The 17,223-nt window shown below is 40.0% G+C and overlaps 1 protein-coding gene across 1 annotated transcript in view; it reads left to right on the top strand.

Moving 5' to 3' along the window:
- Positions 1–17,223, top strand: part of TGFB2 (transforming growth factor beta 2) — an 81,137-nt gene that overhangs the window by 59,698 nt on the left and 4,216 nt on the right. The window contains exons 3-6 of the mRNA XM_006022345.2: positions 10,737–10,869; positions 10,989–11,099; positions 14,025–14,202; positions 15,184–15,337. Coding sequence (XP_006022407.1) covers positions 10,737–10,869; positions 10,989–11,099; positions 14,025–14,202; positions 15,184–15,337 — 576 coding nt within the window. The remainder of the gene's footprint in view (positions 1–10,736; positions 10,870–10,988; positions 11,100–14,024; positions 14,203–15,183; positions 15,338–17,223) is intronic.

The raw sequence follows: 17,223 nt of genomic DNA, 5'->3' as shown, positions 1-17,223 counted from the left end.
TGAAGGTCTTTGGTAAAAGGAGCTTTGTGACTCACATGACTTCTTTTGCCACACTACTCCATTCAGGACACTAAATGAAAGCATGTGATGAAGTAGGCTGTTATCTACAAAAGTGTATGCTTCTGTGAAGCAGTTAATTTCCAAGCAGTCCCAAGTATGGGAAGAAATAAATGGAGGAGTACAGGAGGGCACACTTGCCCCTCCTCTGATAAGAGAAAAGAGAGAGTGCTTCCAGTTTTTTGCTGATGTGGGGAGCACAGATCCTTTTCCTCTCACTTCCTCACTGTCTGGCTGGTGTAATGAGTTCTTCCCAGGCAGGAGAATTTGAAGACAGTGCAGAGCAAGGCAGCTGTTGCATGGCAAGTTGAGAGAGATTTTTGGAGAGGAAGGTAGCATCTTGATTGGGGATGTAGTAAGTCAAAACATTTTAAACTGGATAGAAAGTTTAGTGCTAAAGCACTGCATGTCTTGTTGGTGTAGGGGTATGATTGTTGATTTGGGTGAGAGGGCCTGGGTTCAAATCCCTGATGAGCCTTTTATGGCTAGCAGAGTCAAAAAGGACCTATGTAGCACTCAGAGTTTTAGGAAGAACTTCTTCACAGTCAGGGTTGCCAGAATCTGGAATTGGCTTCTAAGGGATGTGGTGCTGTCCCTTACCTTGGGGGTCTTCAAGAGGAGACTGGGCAAGCACCTAGCTTGGGGTCCTCTGACCACAGGACTCTTTCCTGCCCAAGGCAGGGGGTCAGATTCAACCTACTGAGGTCCCTTGTGACCCTAACATCTATGAATCTATGCACTAAAAGGCATGTAAATGTGAAATATAGATATCAGGGGACAGGTGATGTTAGATGGGAGATGAACACAGGACCCACCAGGATTTTGAGAAACTGAGTAGGAGAGTGGAAAACCAGCTCTAGTTTTATTGACTTTGGCTCCCATTTGTTAATATTTTAATAAAACATAGCTTGCTGCTGGCCAGTTACAGTTAAATACTAGATACATTTACATGGTTTCTTTGTTTGCTTCGTTTTGCACAAGATCTTTCTTATGATACAATATATCTTAAAATCCCCCAGGAGAAGGGACTTTCCTCCCTTCTCCCACCTTACCCCCCCAAAACCATACATCCTTGTCTGTTGTTTATACAACACAGAATCTCCCCACCAAGTTAAGTATGAATCATGCATGTATAGAAAAAAATCCAGGTAACCCCCAGCGTTTCTCCCCAGTTTACAATGCACGCACCCCTGTACAAACCTTCACATGGTTCACATCCTTGGGAGATCAGGATTCCTTCTCTTTTTCCCATACCTTATCCCATCACCACAAGATGATTCAGTGCTGTTACATGGTTAGTGACTTGCCATTATGACCACTTCCAACAAGAAGGGGTTTGATCTGCATTAGCCCTCCCTCTTCCCCATATCTGTAGTAGCAGTCTGGAGCTAGGCATTAATTGTGCCTATTGCAGCTGCCTCCCATCCTGATATAAGTGGGCTGGGCTCTGTGTGCAATATGTTCCTTTATTTGCAAGTTTACATGAAGAACGTGTCTGGCAAGTTTTAAGCAAATGGATCAGAGAGCTATACATTTTAATATATTTTGGCAAGGGCTGTGTACCTTTGTATTTTGGCAAGAACTTTGAACCTCATATATTTGTTTCTGAGAATCAGATTCTGCCCTCAGCTAAAGTCTGATCCAAAGCCTTTTGAAGAGAAAGGAAGATCGTGGTGGTTTGCAACAAATATACAGATTCTTTTGGTTGTTAAAATTAAAAGAATCTGATCTGAGTTCCTGAACTTGGCAGTGGAAGGAGGAGAAGTTGGGGGCTAACCTGGAGGTCTGTTTTTCTACCTTAATCCCTGGAAAGGGCTGCGTGAAGTTGGAGAGGATTATCTGAAATTAGTGAAATTCTGTCATTTGGCAAGGAACATATGATGTTCAGTCAAATGGATTGCAAATTGGCTGAAGGGTCGTACTCAGAGGGTGGTGGTGGATGGGTCATATTCGACCTGGGGGGAAGTGGGCAGTGGGGTCCCCCAGGGCTCGGTCCTTGGGCCCGCACTGTTCAATTTCTTTATCAGTGATTTGGATGACGGGGTGAAAAGCGACCTGTTTAAATTTGCTGATGATACCAAAATTTGGGGTGAGGTGGGCACGCTAGTAGGGAGGGAAAGACTGCAGCAAGACCTGGATAGGTTGCAGGGGTGGGCTAACAAAAACAGGATGCATTTCAATACTGATAAGTGCAGGGTGCTGCACTTGGGCAGTAGTAACCAGCAGCACACTTATAAGATGGGAAACTCCCTTCTTGAGAGCACGGAGGCAGAAAGGGATCTTGGAGTCATCACTGACTCCAAGATGAACATGGGCCGACAATGTGAGGTCACGGTCAGCAGGGCTAACCGGACCTTATCGTGCATCCACAGGTGCATCTCAAGTAGGACCAAGGGGGTGATCCTCCCCCTCTATGCGGCACTGGTCAGGCCACAGCTGGAGTACTGTGTCCAGTTCTGGGCACCCCACTTCAAGAGGGATGTGGACAACATGGAGAGGGTCCAGAGGAGGACCACCCGCATGATCCGGGGACAGCAGGGCAGATCCTACAGTGAGAGGCTATGGGACCTGAACCTGTTCAGCCTTCACAAGAGAAGGCTGAGGGGGGACCTGGTGACCATCTATAAACTCACTGGGGGGACCAGAAGGGTTTGGGGGAGACCTTGTTTCCCCTAGCGCCCCCCGGGATAACAAGGAATAACGGCCACAAGTTATTGGAGAGTAAGTTTAGATTAGACATCCGTAAGAACTACTTCACAGTCAGGGCGGCTAGGATCTGGAACCAACTTCCAAGAGAAGTGGTGCTGGCTCCTACCCTGGGGGTCTTTAAGAAGTGGCTCGATGCCTACCTGGCTGCGGTCATTTGAACCCAGTTTTCCTCCTGCCCAGGCAGGGGGTCGGACTTGAAGATCTACAAGGTCCCTTCCGAGCCTACTTCTATGATTCTGTGATATCTTATTCCATAGACAGAACAACACAGTTCATAGAAACCAAAAGCTGTATATACCCAAACATGATAGTGTCTGTTATATTGTACAGCATGTAATAACATCTTGTCAATTCACCTACTGTCGCCAGGTGAACTATAAAAGAAATTGTCCTTAATAACCATTTTCAGCCATGACATTGTGTTACAGTGATTTTATATCTACTCTAATACTCTTCCCTGGCGAGGGAGATCCAATGATCCTCTCAGCCGATCAAGTGTAGTTATAGGGTGAGGCCTGTCCCTTGCACTCTACACGCGCTGACCCCTGTGAGCTTCCAGGTTTGGGGCTCGCACCTAGGTTTGGGGAGTATCCGAAGTCCCAGACCGATTAGGTTTGGGAGGGAAATTATTTGCTCAGTAGTAAAGCCACACAGACTTGAATGATTGAGTTCTGCTCTGTCAAAATTTGGAACTTGAGTATTAGGCTTTTCCCAGTAGAATTCAGAACTGGTTTGAAACGAAATGTGTAACACACACACACACACTTTCTACTCTAATGCTCTTCCCTTGACCCACACCAGCACATATTATGCCATTGGATTTTTCAGTTCAGAAGTTAAAAAGCAGAAGGAAAGGTTACTTTCATTATTGATAGAAGCCCTCCAAGGAAGTCTTAGTAGAGATGTAGATAACGACTGGTGAGTGAAGGAAGGATTAGTGAGTTTGCTGAGATGCTGTAATACAAAAGAATTAGAGAGGTCTCAAGTGACAGAGGATAGGATGGAGGGAAAAGATTTACTATGGAACCAAGGGTATCTGAAGGGAGAAGATCAGGGAGCCCAGTGTGACTGAGGTGAGAGACAGATTATTGGCAAGCATTTGCAAGATAATACTATAAATACTGTTGTAAACCCCACATTAATTGATTATGGTTACCACTTTGAATGTGATGGCAATGAAGTGTACATTTCATTTTTACTGTGTTTTGAAAATCATTCAACTCTTTTCTTTTTCTTTTTCTTTTTTTTTTAATGAAGGGTAACTTGCCAAAAAATGTTTCCTAATACTTAATGACTGTAATTTTCAGCCCCTGTTATAAAATGCCCTCATTATTGCTGAAATTTGGTCTTTGATGTGTGCCTAGGGTTTTCTTGGCTCTAATGCATGTACGTCAGTGAAATATGGGCCTGTGTTTGCGTGTGGTCATTGCTGAATTGCAGATGATTTTGTTTGTTTGTTTGTTTTCTAAGGAGATGATTGGTCAAAACTACCTACCAGTAAATTACAAGGTTCCTAGAACCTTTATTTGTCCTTTTTTTGCCTTGTAATTTCTTAATGTGGGAGCTGCAAGAAAACCAATAGCTATTGGCCAAGCCACCAAACCTGGATTACACTGAGTCCTCAGTCCTGGACAAATGTATGCATTTAGATAATATTATGTGCTCATACAGTCCAACTGAATTTAATAGGATGGCCTATATTTGCAGAGTTACTTGAATGAGCAGGTGTTTGCAGGATAAGGGCCTAGTATGCAGCTTAACTGTGTTTGCTCTGACAAAGTTAATGTTTGAATTGCTGTCATTTGAAGAGGGATTGCATCATTCTGTGGGATTCTCACCTTTCTCGTGTGATGAGGGGCAGGAACAGAAGAGTGCTCTTAGATGGTTATTGTTTTAGAATTCACACATTCATACATCCCTGTTAGTTGTATGAGAAGGTAAGTAGCCCATTTAAAAAGGCTAAGCACGGCATTTCTGTTTTTATTAATGAAAAAATTAAAGACTAGATCTTTAGTATAACTCCAGTGAAGCAAAATAGCCACCCTGACTTATACTAGCTTAGGATCTGGCCCATCTTGAACAAAGTGTCATATTTCTGCTACTATCAGAAAATTTCCAGTATTGTTTATTGCCAATAACTACACAGTAAGTTAAATGTACTGTGTTTTAGAAAACACAGAATTAAACAGTCCTCACCTCTTAATTTTTGTACCAGTGTCTGATCTGTTTCTTTTTTGTTATTTACTGAAAAATGCAGTGTTCTCTTGGAACTAGAGATGTGTATCCACACACACCCACACATGGATACACATGCACACAAGAAGGTTTTTTTCCCCGAGAGTTTAATAACGCTTGCAAACAAATGACTTGTTTTCCTTACTGTTATAATTAACTATGACTTTTATAAAAATAAAGCCTAACAGGCTGCAACGTCAATTGAGAACGTGGTCTGCTCCAGAAATATCTAGTTTCTTCTGATTTCTATTTATGATCAAATGTTAACCCATTACTCCATTTAATAACCTGTCTGTTCTTCATGACTGATTGGGTCCTAGGTCTAGGTTCTTAGAAGCGCCTAGTCACTTCATGATGGATGTGGAGATTTAAATATAAACCCACGCTTGTTGAGCAGAGAACCCACACTTTTTAAAAATTTCAGGGTTCATTGAAATTTTGCCTGAAGCCTTTTTTAGGATTAGTAGAGTACAGGATTAGGTGAGAGGGAAAATGGTATAAGAATACTAGGGAAAATTAGGGTTGTCGGTACAACCAAAAGATTTTGGTCTAAGGTATGATAGCTGTGGACTGGTAGACAAGTAGTAGGTGAACTGTGCAACTGCCATTTGTTTTTAAATGCTTTGGGTATAATCTGTGAAGGCAGGAAATTATGCTCTTATAACCTGCAAAGGAGCAAAAAGTGGAACTCTTTACTGGTATTTGTGAGTATGCATCTATGAGTAATTCATATGAGTAATCCCAGGGGATTCACTGGGTCTACTGTGAGTCCTCATCACCGTGAAAATAAGGTTCACGAAGCATGCTTGACAGTTGCAGGCAGATAAGGACCTCTGTTTGGCCAGGTATAGACATTACACTTTTACTGCTATAAGTAAGCAGAAGCCAGTCGATGCCCATAACGTAACAGAAGTTCAGCACACAAAATCAGTCTATACCTGTAACAGAACAGAAGTTTGGCATGCATAGATTGGTTTAAAAATGGCAGACCCCAGTCTAAGATTTGTCCCCCACCACCAAAAAGCAAATGTGTGTTATGTTCTCTACTGATCCAAACTACGCTAGCTATTGTTTCTGTCTGTACTACTTCATGAGCCCTTCACTGCAAATTAAGTACAAAGCATCTGTGTTTCTTTCACGGAGTGCTGACAGTGTATGAGCATACATCATATAAATCATGTGCAGTGGGGCAAGAGACCATTTATGTCAGTGGTTCTCAATCTTTTAATACCCAAGGTACTCCTAGAGAAATTCAAGACACCCCTCAGAAAATGTTAGCTCTTAGTTTTCACTGCCTTTTTAAAAGATCCCATTGCTGTCTGATTCCCCCCAGCTGAACCGAAGAAGGCTCTTATGTACTTGAGCAGGGGTGATTGGTGACCTTCTTAGGTCCCTTCAAAGCCTAGTTTTATGCATTTTTTTTATTTGAACATCATCCCTACTTGCATCGTGGTAAGTGTAGATATTTTTACAAAATTCACCCTCTAGATTTACACACCCTGGATTGGAGTTTCAGAGCTTTCCCTATGATTGGATGAAGTAGTACATAACCATATGTGTGTGTGTGTGTGTGAGTGCACGCGTGCGCTTTTTATGCATCTTCAACTACCTGTATGTGCAGGTGATTGGAAGTGCACTAGTAGATGTGGATTGCATGGTAGACATCTGCATGAATTGGAATGGATTGGCTTGAAATGAATTCCAATTATGCACTTATGCACATGACTGGAATCTGTCACTTTTACATGCAGATGATAATGCACAAAAACAACAAACATAGTTTGGGCTCCAAATGACTCTTTTGACTTCTTTTTCCCATTGCTATCTTATTACACATATACATAGTAATGCATACTACATGTACAGCTGTCATCTTTAAGTATTGCAAAGTAGGGCTGTGCGAAGCTTCGGTCTCTGATTCGATTCGGCAAAGATTTGGCCCGATTTGGTGGCTGAATCTCCTAATCGAATCAGGAGACCCTTTAATCTCTCCAAATCGAATTGAGACCCTCCAAATTGATTTGGAAAGATTTGGCGATTTGGCTATAGACACAGCTTTATATGTTTTTTTCTACATACCTCAAGGTAGCAGGTGGCTTATGAATGCAGAGATGCTGGGGTGCATGGAGCATCCCATGGGAGTGTAGGAGGCTCCCCATTGCATTCGGCAGCAGACCCAGAAATGGACCAGAAGCACTTCTGGTCCACTTCTGGGTCCGCCACCGAGCCCAGGCACCCCCGGCCCAGCGACTGGTGCCTCCTGGGTCTGGGGGGGCATCTGAGGTCAGTCGCTGAGCCAGGGCGGATGTGGGGGGGGACGGGACAGGGCCGCGCACTCAGGAGTGGACCCAGAATTGGACTGAAAGTACTTCTGGTCCACTTCTGAGTTTGCCTCCAAGCACATGGAGGGCGCCCCCATGCTCCTGTGGGATGCTTCATCCACCCCAGCATTGCAGCGTTCATGAGCTGCGCCTTCTACCTTGTGGTATGTAGAAAAAACATTTAAAGCCGTGTCTATGGCCTAATCACTGATTTTTCCAAATCAGCATTGAATCTTCAGCTTGGATTCGGCCAAATTAAACCAGGGACAGTGATCCAAATCAATTAATCGAATCACTGTCCCCAGTTTGGGCCGAATCCAAATCAAATGCAGGCTGTTTGGCATACTCCTATTGCAAAGCGCTATCTCAAAAGAGATATAGCTTCCTTTACTACAGGGATGGAGTGACACTGGCTGCTTCACAGTGCCCAGCAACATACTGTACCATATTGTAATGTAAGAAAGGAAGTGAAGAATGCTTTAACCAGATGAAACTATAGGAACAGTTAAATAGACTACAACTGCTCAATTTAGCACTTGACTATCTCCTTGGGCTACACCCATTGTCTTGCAAACAAAAATAGGATTGGTCATCCTAATCTCAGCCTTGAGGGAAGTGAGGAACACAATCAGATTCACCGGTTATGTTTAATGTAGGACCATAGTGCTTAGCAAACTCTCTTTGAGTATCACTTGAGTCCAAGGGTTTAACCTATGATAGTGACTACATAGGGTTAGCTAGGTACTGCCTAGTACGTGATTTTATAACCCAGTCTGAAGCGGCATTGCTTTCTCCTTTTCCTCTGTATGTTGTAAATGCAACATGGAGCTATATTTCCTATTCAAATACTGTAATCATGGTCATATAACTCATACCCTTATAACATGCACTAAATCAGTCCTGCTCTACTGTTTCCACACAAGGACATGCTTTTAATACTTTCCGTTTGTAGAGCATTCTATGCACTGTGCATACGCCAACTGAATGAAGCACACACTGTTTCTCATTGCTGGTACATGCTGACAGTCTCTGACCCGTGCCTTTCACAGCATTCCTCTAGCCAACAGAATGTCATGGGGAAAGGATGGGAAGAAAAAGGGCAGGAAGGCATGCTTTTATGAGATCAATTTGGTTGAGTCCAGTCCCTTCTGTGCTTCCACAGCCCTGCTGAATCTATCTCAGACCCACCATATTACATCTGTGTGCACGAGGAGATCACTTCTTGCCCATGTTATGTATCTTAGGTTCATGTGATGAGCGATATGGAAGAGCCACCCTGATGTGAAATGTGTGGTATGTGGGTGCGTTTAGAAGGTGTGATTGCTCAGAGAAAAGGAAGTGAGATGGAATGCTAGGCCCTCTCTCTTTTTTTCTGAGACTCATCCATGCAGTACAACAGCTCTGTTGCTTTCTCAGAAACATTTGACTTGACCCCATAAAGATAAAAGGGAATTCTACGTTATATTTGTGTGTCTGTGGGATTTTCTCAGCAGCCAATGCTGATTCCCTTAACCCCTGTGGCACTGTTAAAGAATGGGTGTTCCTTTGCTTCCTTTCTTCTCTCTTATTAATAAGTTTATCAATACTTTGTTTAAAGAATCCATCATAAAAAAGAGGCCCCAAACCTGATAGGTGCCCAGTGCCCTCAATTTCCATTGAGTTCACCCCTTCTCAAAATGCACTTATTGACTTAAAAACATCTTGTGTTTCCCTGTTCTCCTAGCCCTTTGGTGCTTATCTGGCCCTGCAAGAAAATGTGATTCTTCCTTGGAATTAAAGCTGCTTATCAGAAGTTCAATGTCTGCATAAGATCTGATTTAACAGCAGAGAGATCTAAATCTAGTTATGATACATGCTGTAAGGAAAGTTTATCTGGGGCAAGATCTCCCAACTTTCACCATAAAGAATCTATTTTAATCACATGGCATGTTTTCATACTTGTTTTTTTTCAGTTGTACCATTTGCTGTATATATAGCAGCAGAGCTTTCTCAAAGATTTGACGGTGGGCTTGATTGCAAACATAGGAGGGAAGAATGGGATATATCTGTTAGTTACTCATTTAGAGATGATTTGGCCTGTAAACAAATATTGCAGACTCATGGAGGTGGCATATCTGCAGTGCCAAAGTGATGTTATTGTTAATTCTTGATTAGAGTGTATTTAACATGCCATGGAATCCCAGCTCTCTGCATCGTAAGACTATCAACGAGTTAATGCCAGAAAACTGGAATCCAGTTATAGCTAGCCAGAGGTCCAACAATTTATTCCTAGACAGAGTGAGAATGTTTGCTTTTATGTACTAAAGTGATTATTTAATGGAGAAATTGTACTTGAGAATCCAAAAAGGTGCTGCTGTGTCTTCTTTGCATAAAAAAAGAATATTCCTGATGAGAAATGTTGTGCTTATGCCTTGAAAGTGAGTTGATAAATCTTAGCTGACAAAAAACACTCTAATACAAAAACAACACATACGCAACTGGGATTTGCAATGGTTTATGTGACTGCTCCCATAAAAATGAGCTGTTCGAGTTGCATCTTCTCCCAGAAAGCTATAAATATGTGATTAACGTTCATTTGGCCAGTAAGCTGAAGTCAGAGTAGACACTGGCAGCACTAGCAAGGCATTTTTATGTTCAGAAGAACTACTTTGCACAGTGTATGTCAGTGTACAAAGCACCAACAGGCTTTCCTTCAGGATCAGGTGTATATGTGGTTGATTTATCCAACATACATAGTATGACCATTGGTAGAATACCCTCTTTAACTCCATTTAGTGTTGGAGTTTATCTGATTGCTCCACCACTTCTCCAGTATTCTAGTGTAGGAGAGGATTTTGTTCCTCTCATTTCTGTATGATTTCCCTTAGAAAATGATATAGAAGACAATCCCTTTGCTTCAGAAAATAAGCTGATTGCTTTAATGCTTTCCCATGTGCCTGTGAAAAAATTCTGTGTAAGGCTACATGTGACAATAGTAATTCATCATCCATTTTTGAAGCATCTGGTATATTAGAAGCTAGATCAGTCGAGCTAGGGACATGACTGAATGCTAGCAAGACAGCAGAGAGCTATGGAATAACTAGACTGTTTAAAAATCATTTGTACCATTTGTTCTGAAACAAACAATAGAAAGCACAGTTGGAAAAATACCTTTAATTTTACTTTGATTGCAATAGTAAAATGAATTAGTCCACGATTTTTGTGCACACTGAAATCACTTGCTAAAGCTTTCATTGGTGTAGGATAAGATAGTTAGTATATATTTGAGTATTTGGCAGAATACCCAAATATGTATCTTTAATGTATATGTGTAGATTGTTGTGATTATTTGTTTACATATCACTTCTTTTAGGTTGGCCAATTTGATAAATTGTAACCTACAGACCATCTTGACTCAACTGTTATTTCTTTCAGGTTGTTAAATCCAAAGAATTGCCATCACCAGGACAGCGCTACATTGATAGCAAGGTAGTTAAAACAAGAGCTGAAGGGGAATGGCTATCTTTTGATGTCACTGATGCTGTACACGAATGGCTCCATCACAGAGGTGATGACTAATGCTCTTCCCCTTCATCTTCCTATCTCATCTATTTTTTCATTACCTCTGAATTTTTTCAGGTTCATACTGTGTGTGAAAATAATTCTCTTTCCTTTCATGTTTTGCAGACAGGAATCTTGGATTTAAGATAAGTTTACACTGTCCATGCTGCACCTTTGTGCCTTCAAATAATTATATCATCCCGAATAAAAGTGAAGAGCTTGAAGCAAGATTTGCAGGTAACAAGAATAATGTATTGTTTTTCTGCACAAACGACTGTGATATTTGCTAATTAAAGATGGAAAAATTAACTTTTTAACGGTCTATAAAATATTTAAAACTTAGCTGATTTTAGAGCTTGATGAAGAACTACAAAGCCTTGTCTCCATATTGATGGGAAAAGATGATGTTAAGGACATATTTGCAAACCATGTCAGTTGACCTGGTCCAAAACTGAACTAGTAAGATGACATTGATATGAGCACAAATGGTTCAGTTTATCCACTCCTAGCCTAGCATTTTAGACCCAAAGCTCTATTAGTATCTCTCTTTGAGTTCATAGCACAGGTTCCAAAAAATATTGAATTCTAGGAGATCTTGAGAGGTCACCAGTGCAGTATGGGACAATAAGTGAGAAGACTCTGAACAGTTGCAGTCTAAAATTTAGTTGTTCACGCTGACTGCATCTAGACGTGCAGCCGACTATGCAGTTGCTACTTAGCAAGTAATAAATGACTGTGCAGAAACCACTGGTACTGCACAGTCCCGTCACTGCACATGTCGTTTCCAACCCTTCTGCCTAGTAACAACAAACTACCATGTCATAGTTTGTTGCTACTGCGCAGTAGTGGTGGTGTCATGGTTCTTGCCTGCCAATGCTACATCACCATAGCTCATCACTACGGCAGCGTAGCATCTCTTGTAGATACGCCCACTGGCATTAAAATGGTGCCGCTTTGAGAATTCAAGCTAGATAGTTTTTAGCCCTGCTGTAGGTAAATCTAATCTAATCTAGATGGTATTTGGCATACATATGAATTGTTTTTGCAGCATGTCTATGTGAACATAATGTGTTTTACAAGTGTGCGAGAGGGACAAGAAGTTCTTAGCATGGCAAATTTTTCTAGTACAGACAAGGCAATAGCCAACTGTTCTGCTTGCCAACTTCCTCCAACAAATGAGAAATATATCATCTTGACTTTGAAGGGCAACATTCCCAAAAGAGCCACTCACAAGACATAAAGAGTGCTGGGACACCAAACAGTTTGACTGATCTCAAGTGGTTGTTTTAGAATGGTGACGATTCTGCAAATGATGTAATGCTGTACCAAATCCCACAATTTATGAATACCAGTTATTTGAGCAATACTAATGGATCTTCATGCTCCCAGATAACATGTCAGCGTTCTTTAAATCTGACAGTAGTCCATTTTTATTTTAAAGAACTGAATTAAGTGCACAGAATAGCAATGACTTATTGTGAGTCCTAGGGACAGAAATTGCCTAATTCTTCCTGCAGTCCAATATAATTTGTCTGATTCTCAGTGGAAGTCCGTAGACCTGCATCACTTAAGAATAGTTGATCTTGTGAAGCATCATAGTATCGTTCACACAAAGAATCATATTGATTTCACATGGGTTTTTTAACCAATTATGGATATAAAATTAATTACTGGGGTTAGAACTATCAAAAGCTGAGTAATACCAGTACATGTGTGTGTGTTTGCATGTGTGCGTGTATGTGTTTGCATACTCAAGTTACTTAATAGGCACTGTAATTAGATAACCTTCAAACAGGGGTGAGACAGAACTGTGCTTGCTCTGGTTTTTCAAGCCCCTGAGGTTTCAGTATCATAATGAACTGTGGGGTTTGTTTGCTTTTTTTACTAAAAATAAGGGCCTGTAGATCATGTTTAAAGATTTTTGAGCCAAACCAAATGTTTCCCTCTTTAGTATTTGTTAATTCTCATTTGTCCAGATACACCAATTGAAGATTTGTCCCACTTGTTATAATGGGATCTGTGCCTTATTCCTTTTCAAGTATTATAATTTTAACTCCTGTATCACTGGTTTCAAATTTCATTCTAAGTAGCTTCCTGTATTGTTTATAGTAATTAAAAGACTTTAGAAGTATTTATCACATGTTTAAAAAATGGTATCCTTTATATTATAAAGTCCAATTTTCAAGTGCAGTTATTGATCATTGTAGTCATAAAAAGGTACAAGGAAAAAAATAATTTTGAAAACATTAAATAAGGCAGGGCAGTTAATTTTAAAGATTCCTCACTAAAAGCATAATATGAGCAAGTGTAGTTCAAGAAAGTTGTAATAGCTGTGGTCCTTTGTATTAATGTGTTGCCAGAGTAAAAAGATTCATAGTGATTTTAAATTAATTTTGAAAGGCTTCCAAGAGAATATTATACTTTAATAAATCTGTTCTTGGAGGATTTCAGAATTTTTATTATCAGGTGCAAATTAAGGGGCCAAAAGAATTTGATTTCATGAAGGAAAATCAGTAAAAGGAAATGATCCATATTGGGTAATGAAAAGGAAGACGGTGGGAGATAAGAGTATTTACAAGCATTTGAAGAGGTGTAAATATGAGGAGGAAGAAGAACTTTCCTATGTGGTATAATAGCGCAAAATGGGGATAAAGAGATTAATTAAGGAAAATGTGGATTAAATATCAAGAACAGACCTAAGGGTACCTTCTGTCCTTTAAAAATTACCAGTCTGTGAGAGGAGGTATGCAATAGTCTCTAAAGAAAAGCAACAAAAGCATTATCTCTTTGGTCATTAAAATCACTAAATGATCATTCTCTAACTTATTTCTACGGTTCCATTAATTACACTGTCAGGTCATTTAGATGGGCAATAATTTGGGGATCCAATATGATATCAAGCAAGAAGACCATATACCAATGGTATATATATATTTATATATACTGGTCATTATTATATTGGTCACATATATTTATGTGACCAATAACACATAAATGTGTTATTGGGCAGATCTCAGACTAGGATTTTTTCCCCCCATGACATATTCAGGTGATGTCATCATCACCTATTTTCTAAGAGATGCGGGTTTTTAAAGAGATGGTTTATATAATTTGTGTAGAAAAAACAACATAATGTTTATCACCAAAATGTATTTTTTGAAGGTATTGATGACTCCTACACATATTCCAGTGGTGATGTGAAAGCTTTAAAGTCCAATAAGAAAAAATACAGTGGGAAGACCCCACATCTTCTGCTAATGTTATTACCCTCCTACAGACTTGAGTCGCAACAGCCCAGTCGGCGGAAGAAGCGTGCTCTAGATGCTGCCTATTGTTTTAGGTAAATACAAATACTAATGTATATATGCATGCATATATATGTTTATATATGTAAATATGTATTCATATAAGTCTAAACCCTTTAAAGTGTAACTTGGTTGTTTACAACATGATTTGACATTTCTTTTTTACTAGGTGCTAGCCCAAAACTCTGTCCCTCATTCACAGCTATATTGTGTTGGTGGCAATTAAAATTGACAGGTCTATGTGCACGTGAAAACCTTACCTTACACTGATTGAACGCTCACCATTCCCTTTGAAGTTAATGAAAGTTGCTCATTACTTCATGAGCAACACTACCAGTTGCATAATCAAAGGCAAAAGATCATCCATCTATGGTTTACTTGATCCAAGCCCAGATGGTAGTCACCCTGGCAAGGTCCCTAGAGTATGACCTGAGGAAAAAAATCCATCTTGATTCTAAACCTGGCAAACAGTTAGCTCTGCGTATGTGAAAAGAATCATTGTGACTAAGCATCTGATTCTAGTTGTAACCTGGTTGCCAAGTAGCCATCTTTCTTTCTGTATCCCATGACTGAAGATTTGGTCAGTGTCTCATGGGATAAAGAATTACTTGGTCACAATGATTCTTGTGACATGGAAGTTGCTTATTTTTTCACATTTCCCCGTTTCCATAAAATCTTACATCTTCCAAACACTTTTAGTTCGGTACAGGTCGAAACTGTAGATTAGTTTCTCAAAAAATATGTCTCTGCTTTGACATAGTGTGGTAATTAAATTAGTACTTGCTCCTTATATTTCAAATCAGGGAACACATTAGTAGAGAGATATCTGAGGGAAAGACTTTGAAATCTCCCACTGACTTTATGGGGTGAGAATCTTGCCCTTGGTACTCAGAATTGAAGTCATGGCTTAAGTCCTGTTGGGACTCTGAGGTTGCAAAGCAGAAAGCAATCGTATGGATTTTGTCCCCTCTGCTTCTGGGATGGACTGATACATTTGTGTTTCTTTTTATTTCCAGAAATGTGCAGGATAATTGCTGCTTGCGTCCACTTTATATTGACTTCAAGAGGGATCTTGGCTGGAAATGGATTCATGAACCCAAAGGGTATCATGCTAATTTCTGTGCAGGAGCCTGCCCATATTTATGGAGCTCTGATACTCAGCACAGCAGAGTAAGATCTACCTTTTGACACTTTAGATTTTAAATTAGAGTACCTGTGTTTAGAACAAGGGGAGGAGGGGGAGGGGAATGTTGAATGGTATTTCCAGAGCTGTTTTCACCATTAAATGTCAAAAACTTTCATTGGGTGAGGTACTTATTATTTTAATAACTTAAAGTGAAAATGACCTGTTACACATATTCCACACTTACCAAGAAGAGAGTGCCTGAGCCTGGCCCCTAGTCCAGCTAACAAGATAAGCCTAACCCCATATTTTTCAGAAGCTAGTATATATTAGTGTTGAAAGCCTTCTGCAGTCCTTCTGCTAAGGCTTTTCTTTTTTTCTTCCCACAAGACAGGGGAAGATATCTTAGACTGCCACTTCCTGAACTTTGCCTGGTCTATAGTGGACTTTGGCTTCCAATGTTGTATAGATCTGTTACTTCATTAATTTGGCAAGTTCAATGAAAAATGATCAAAGAAGATTGTATTCCCTCTTTTGATCTACTTGCAAATTCCAGAAGAATTTTAAAAATGGAACTTCTTTGCAAATTGGTGGATCTGGAGCACTGTGGTCAGCATCTGGATTCACACTAAGCACAATGGCTCCTGTTCCTCAAGCCTTCTTTAACCTATCAAATTGGCATTGGCTGTTTGGTATCAGCACATTAAATAATACTTTTCTTCTAGTATGAGAAAAAATATAATCCTGTTTTCATCTATTGCTGGACACCAGCAATTTGGTATAGATGTTCTTTATGTAGGTGGCAGGCTTGTCAATAGTGTACCAGTGATGTCAACAAGACCCAGCTGCAAAAGAGGAACATAAATTCCATCAATGATACACATTAGTAGTATGCAGTTTGGAGCAGCACTTGTTTTTCAAGGAACAAGGAAGAATAACTGTCATGGTCACAAATATGTGGTTTGGACAGCAACCCAAGAAGTCAGATTGCTTAATAAAGTAGCTAGTGTTGCTGTGCTGAACAGATCTTCTGTCTTTCAGCTGAAAACGCTCTGCTGAAGCTCTAGGAAAAAGGTCACTTAGTGTTTAACTAACACATTAATGGCATCCTTGGAAATACCTGTATATCATCAGTGGGTAACCTACATATTTCCCTTAGAGAAAACCATTCTGCACATGAATTTAATTCGGTGTGAAAACTGTAGAGCCGCAAACTTTTCTTTTGCTGATTCCCAACAAGAATTTCGCTGTCAACGTCCTAATTATAACAGGGCAGCAATAATGAACTAAACTAAGGAGCAGCATGGGGCAGAAGCAAAGGAATGGCTAGTTCATTGATGGGCTCTTTCCTTTCTTTAATGCATTTTGAAAACCAGTGACCTGAAATCTGAAAGGATAAATATCACTCTTTCAGCTCCCTCTGCATTGATTTAGAGGACTGAATTTTCAATATAGTGTCCATGAATGAACCTTCATGTCCTCTGTACCCTGAAAAAATATGCATGCTCAAATCAAATCATTTCATAGGCAAAATAAGTAATTGAAAAAATAATTTCTTCTCTTATTTACGTGCTGGGACCTGATTTAAGAATTATGCCTTTCTCTCTAGACATTAACTATATATTACTGACATTTTAAAACATTGTAAAGTGTAAAGCATTCACTTAAGTTTTATGGGGAAAAGAAAAAAAAAGGACAAAAGGCTTTCTTGTTAGCATGTTACGCATGTTATTTGCTTGTTATGCACCATTTTTTGCACTGGATCTTAAGCAGTCGAAAGGATGAGATCTTTATCCCATGAAGTTAATAATGTAGGTAGAGGGCTTAATATATCAAGGATATGCAAGACCCCCCAAATTAAAGAATGCTGAGCATTAGCACTAATTGTAATTAATGAATTAATAAAATACATATTGTGTGGCCCTGAAATTAC

The sequence above is a fragment of the Alligator sinensis genome, unplaced genomic scaffold (genome assembly GCF_000455745.1).
Source record: "Alligator sinensis unplaced genomic scaffold, ASM45574v1 scaffold178_1, whole genome shotgun sequence".
Taxonomy (NCBI): Eukaryota; Metazoa; Chordata; order Crocodylia; family Alligatoridae; genus Alligator; species Alligator sinensis.
This window is presented reverse-complemented; position numbering and strand designations above follow the sequence as displayed.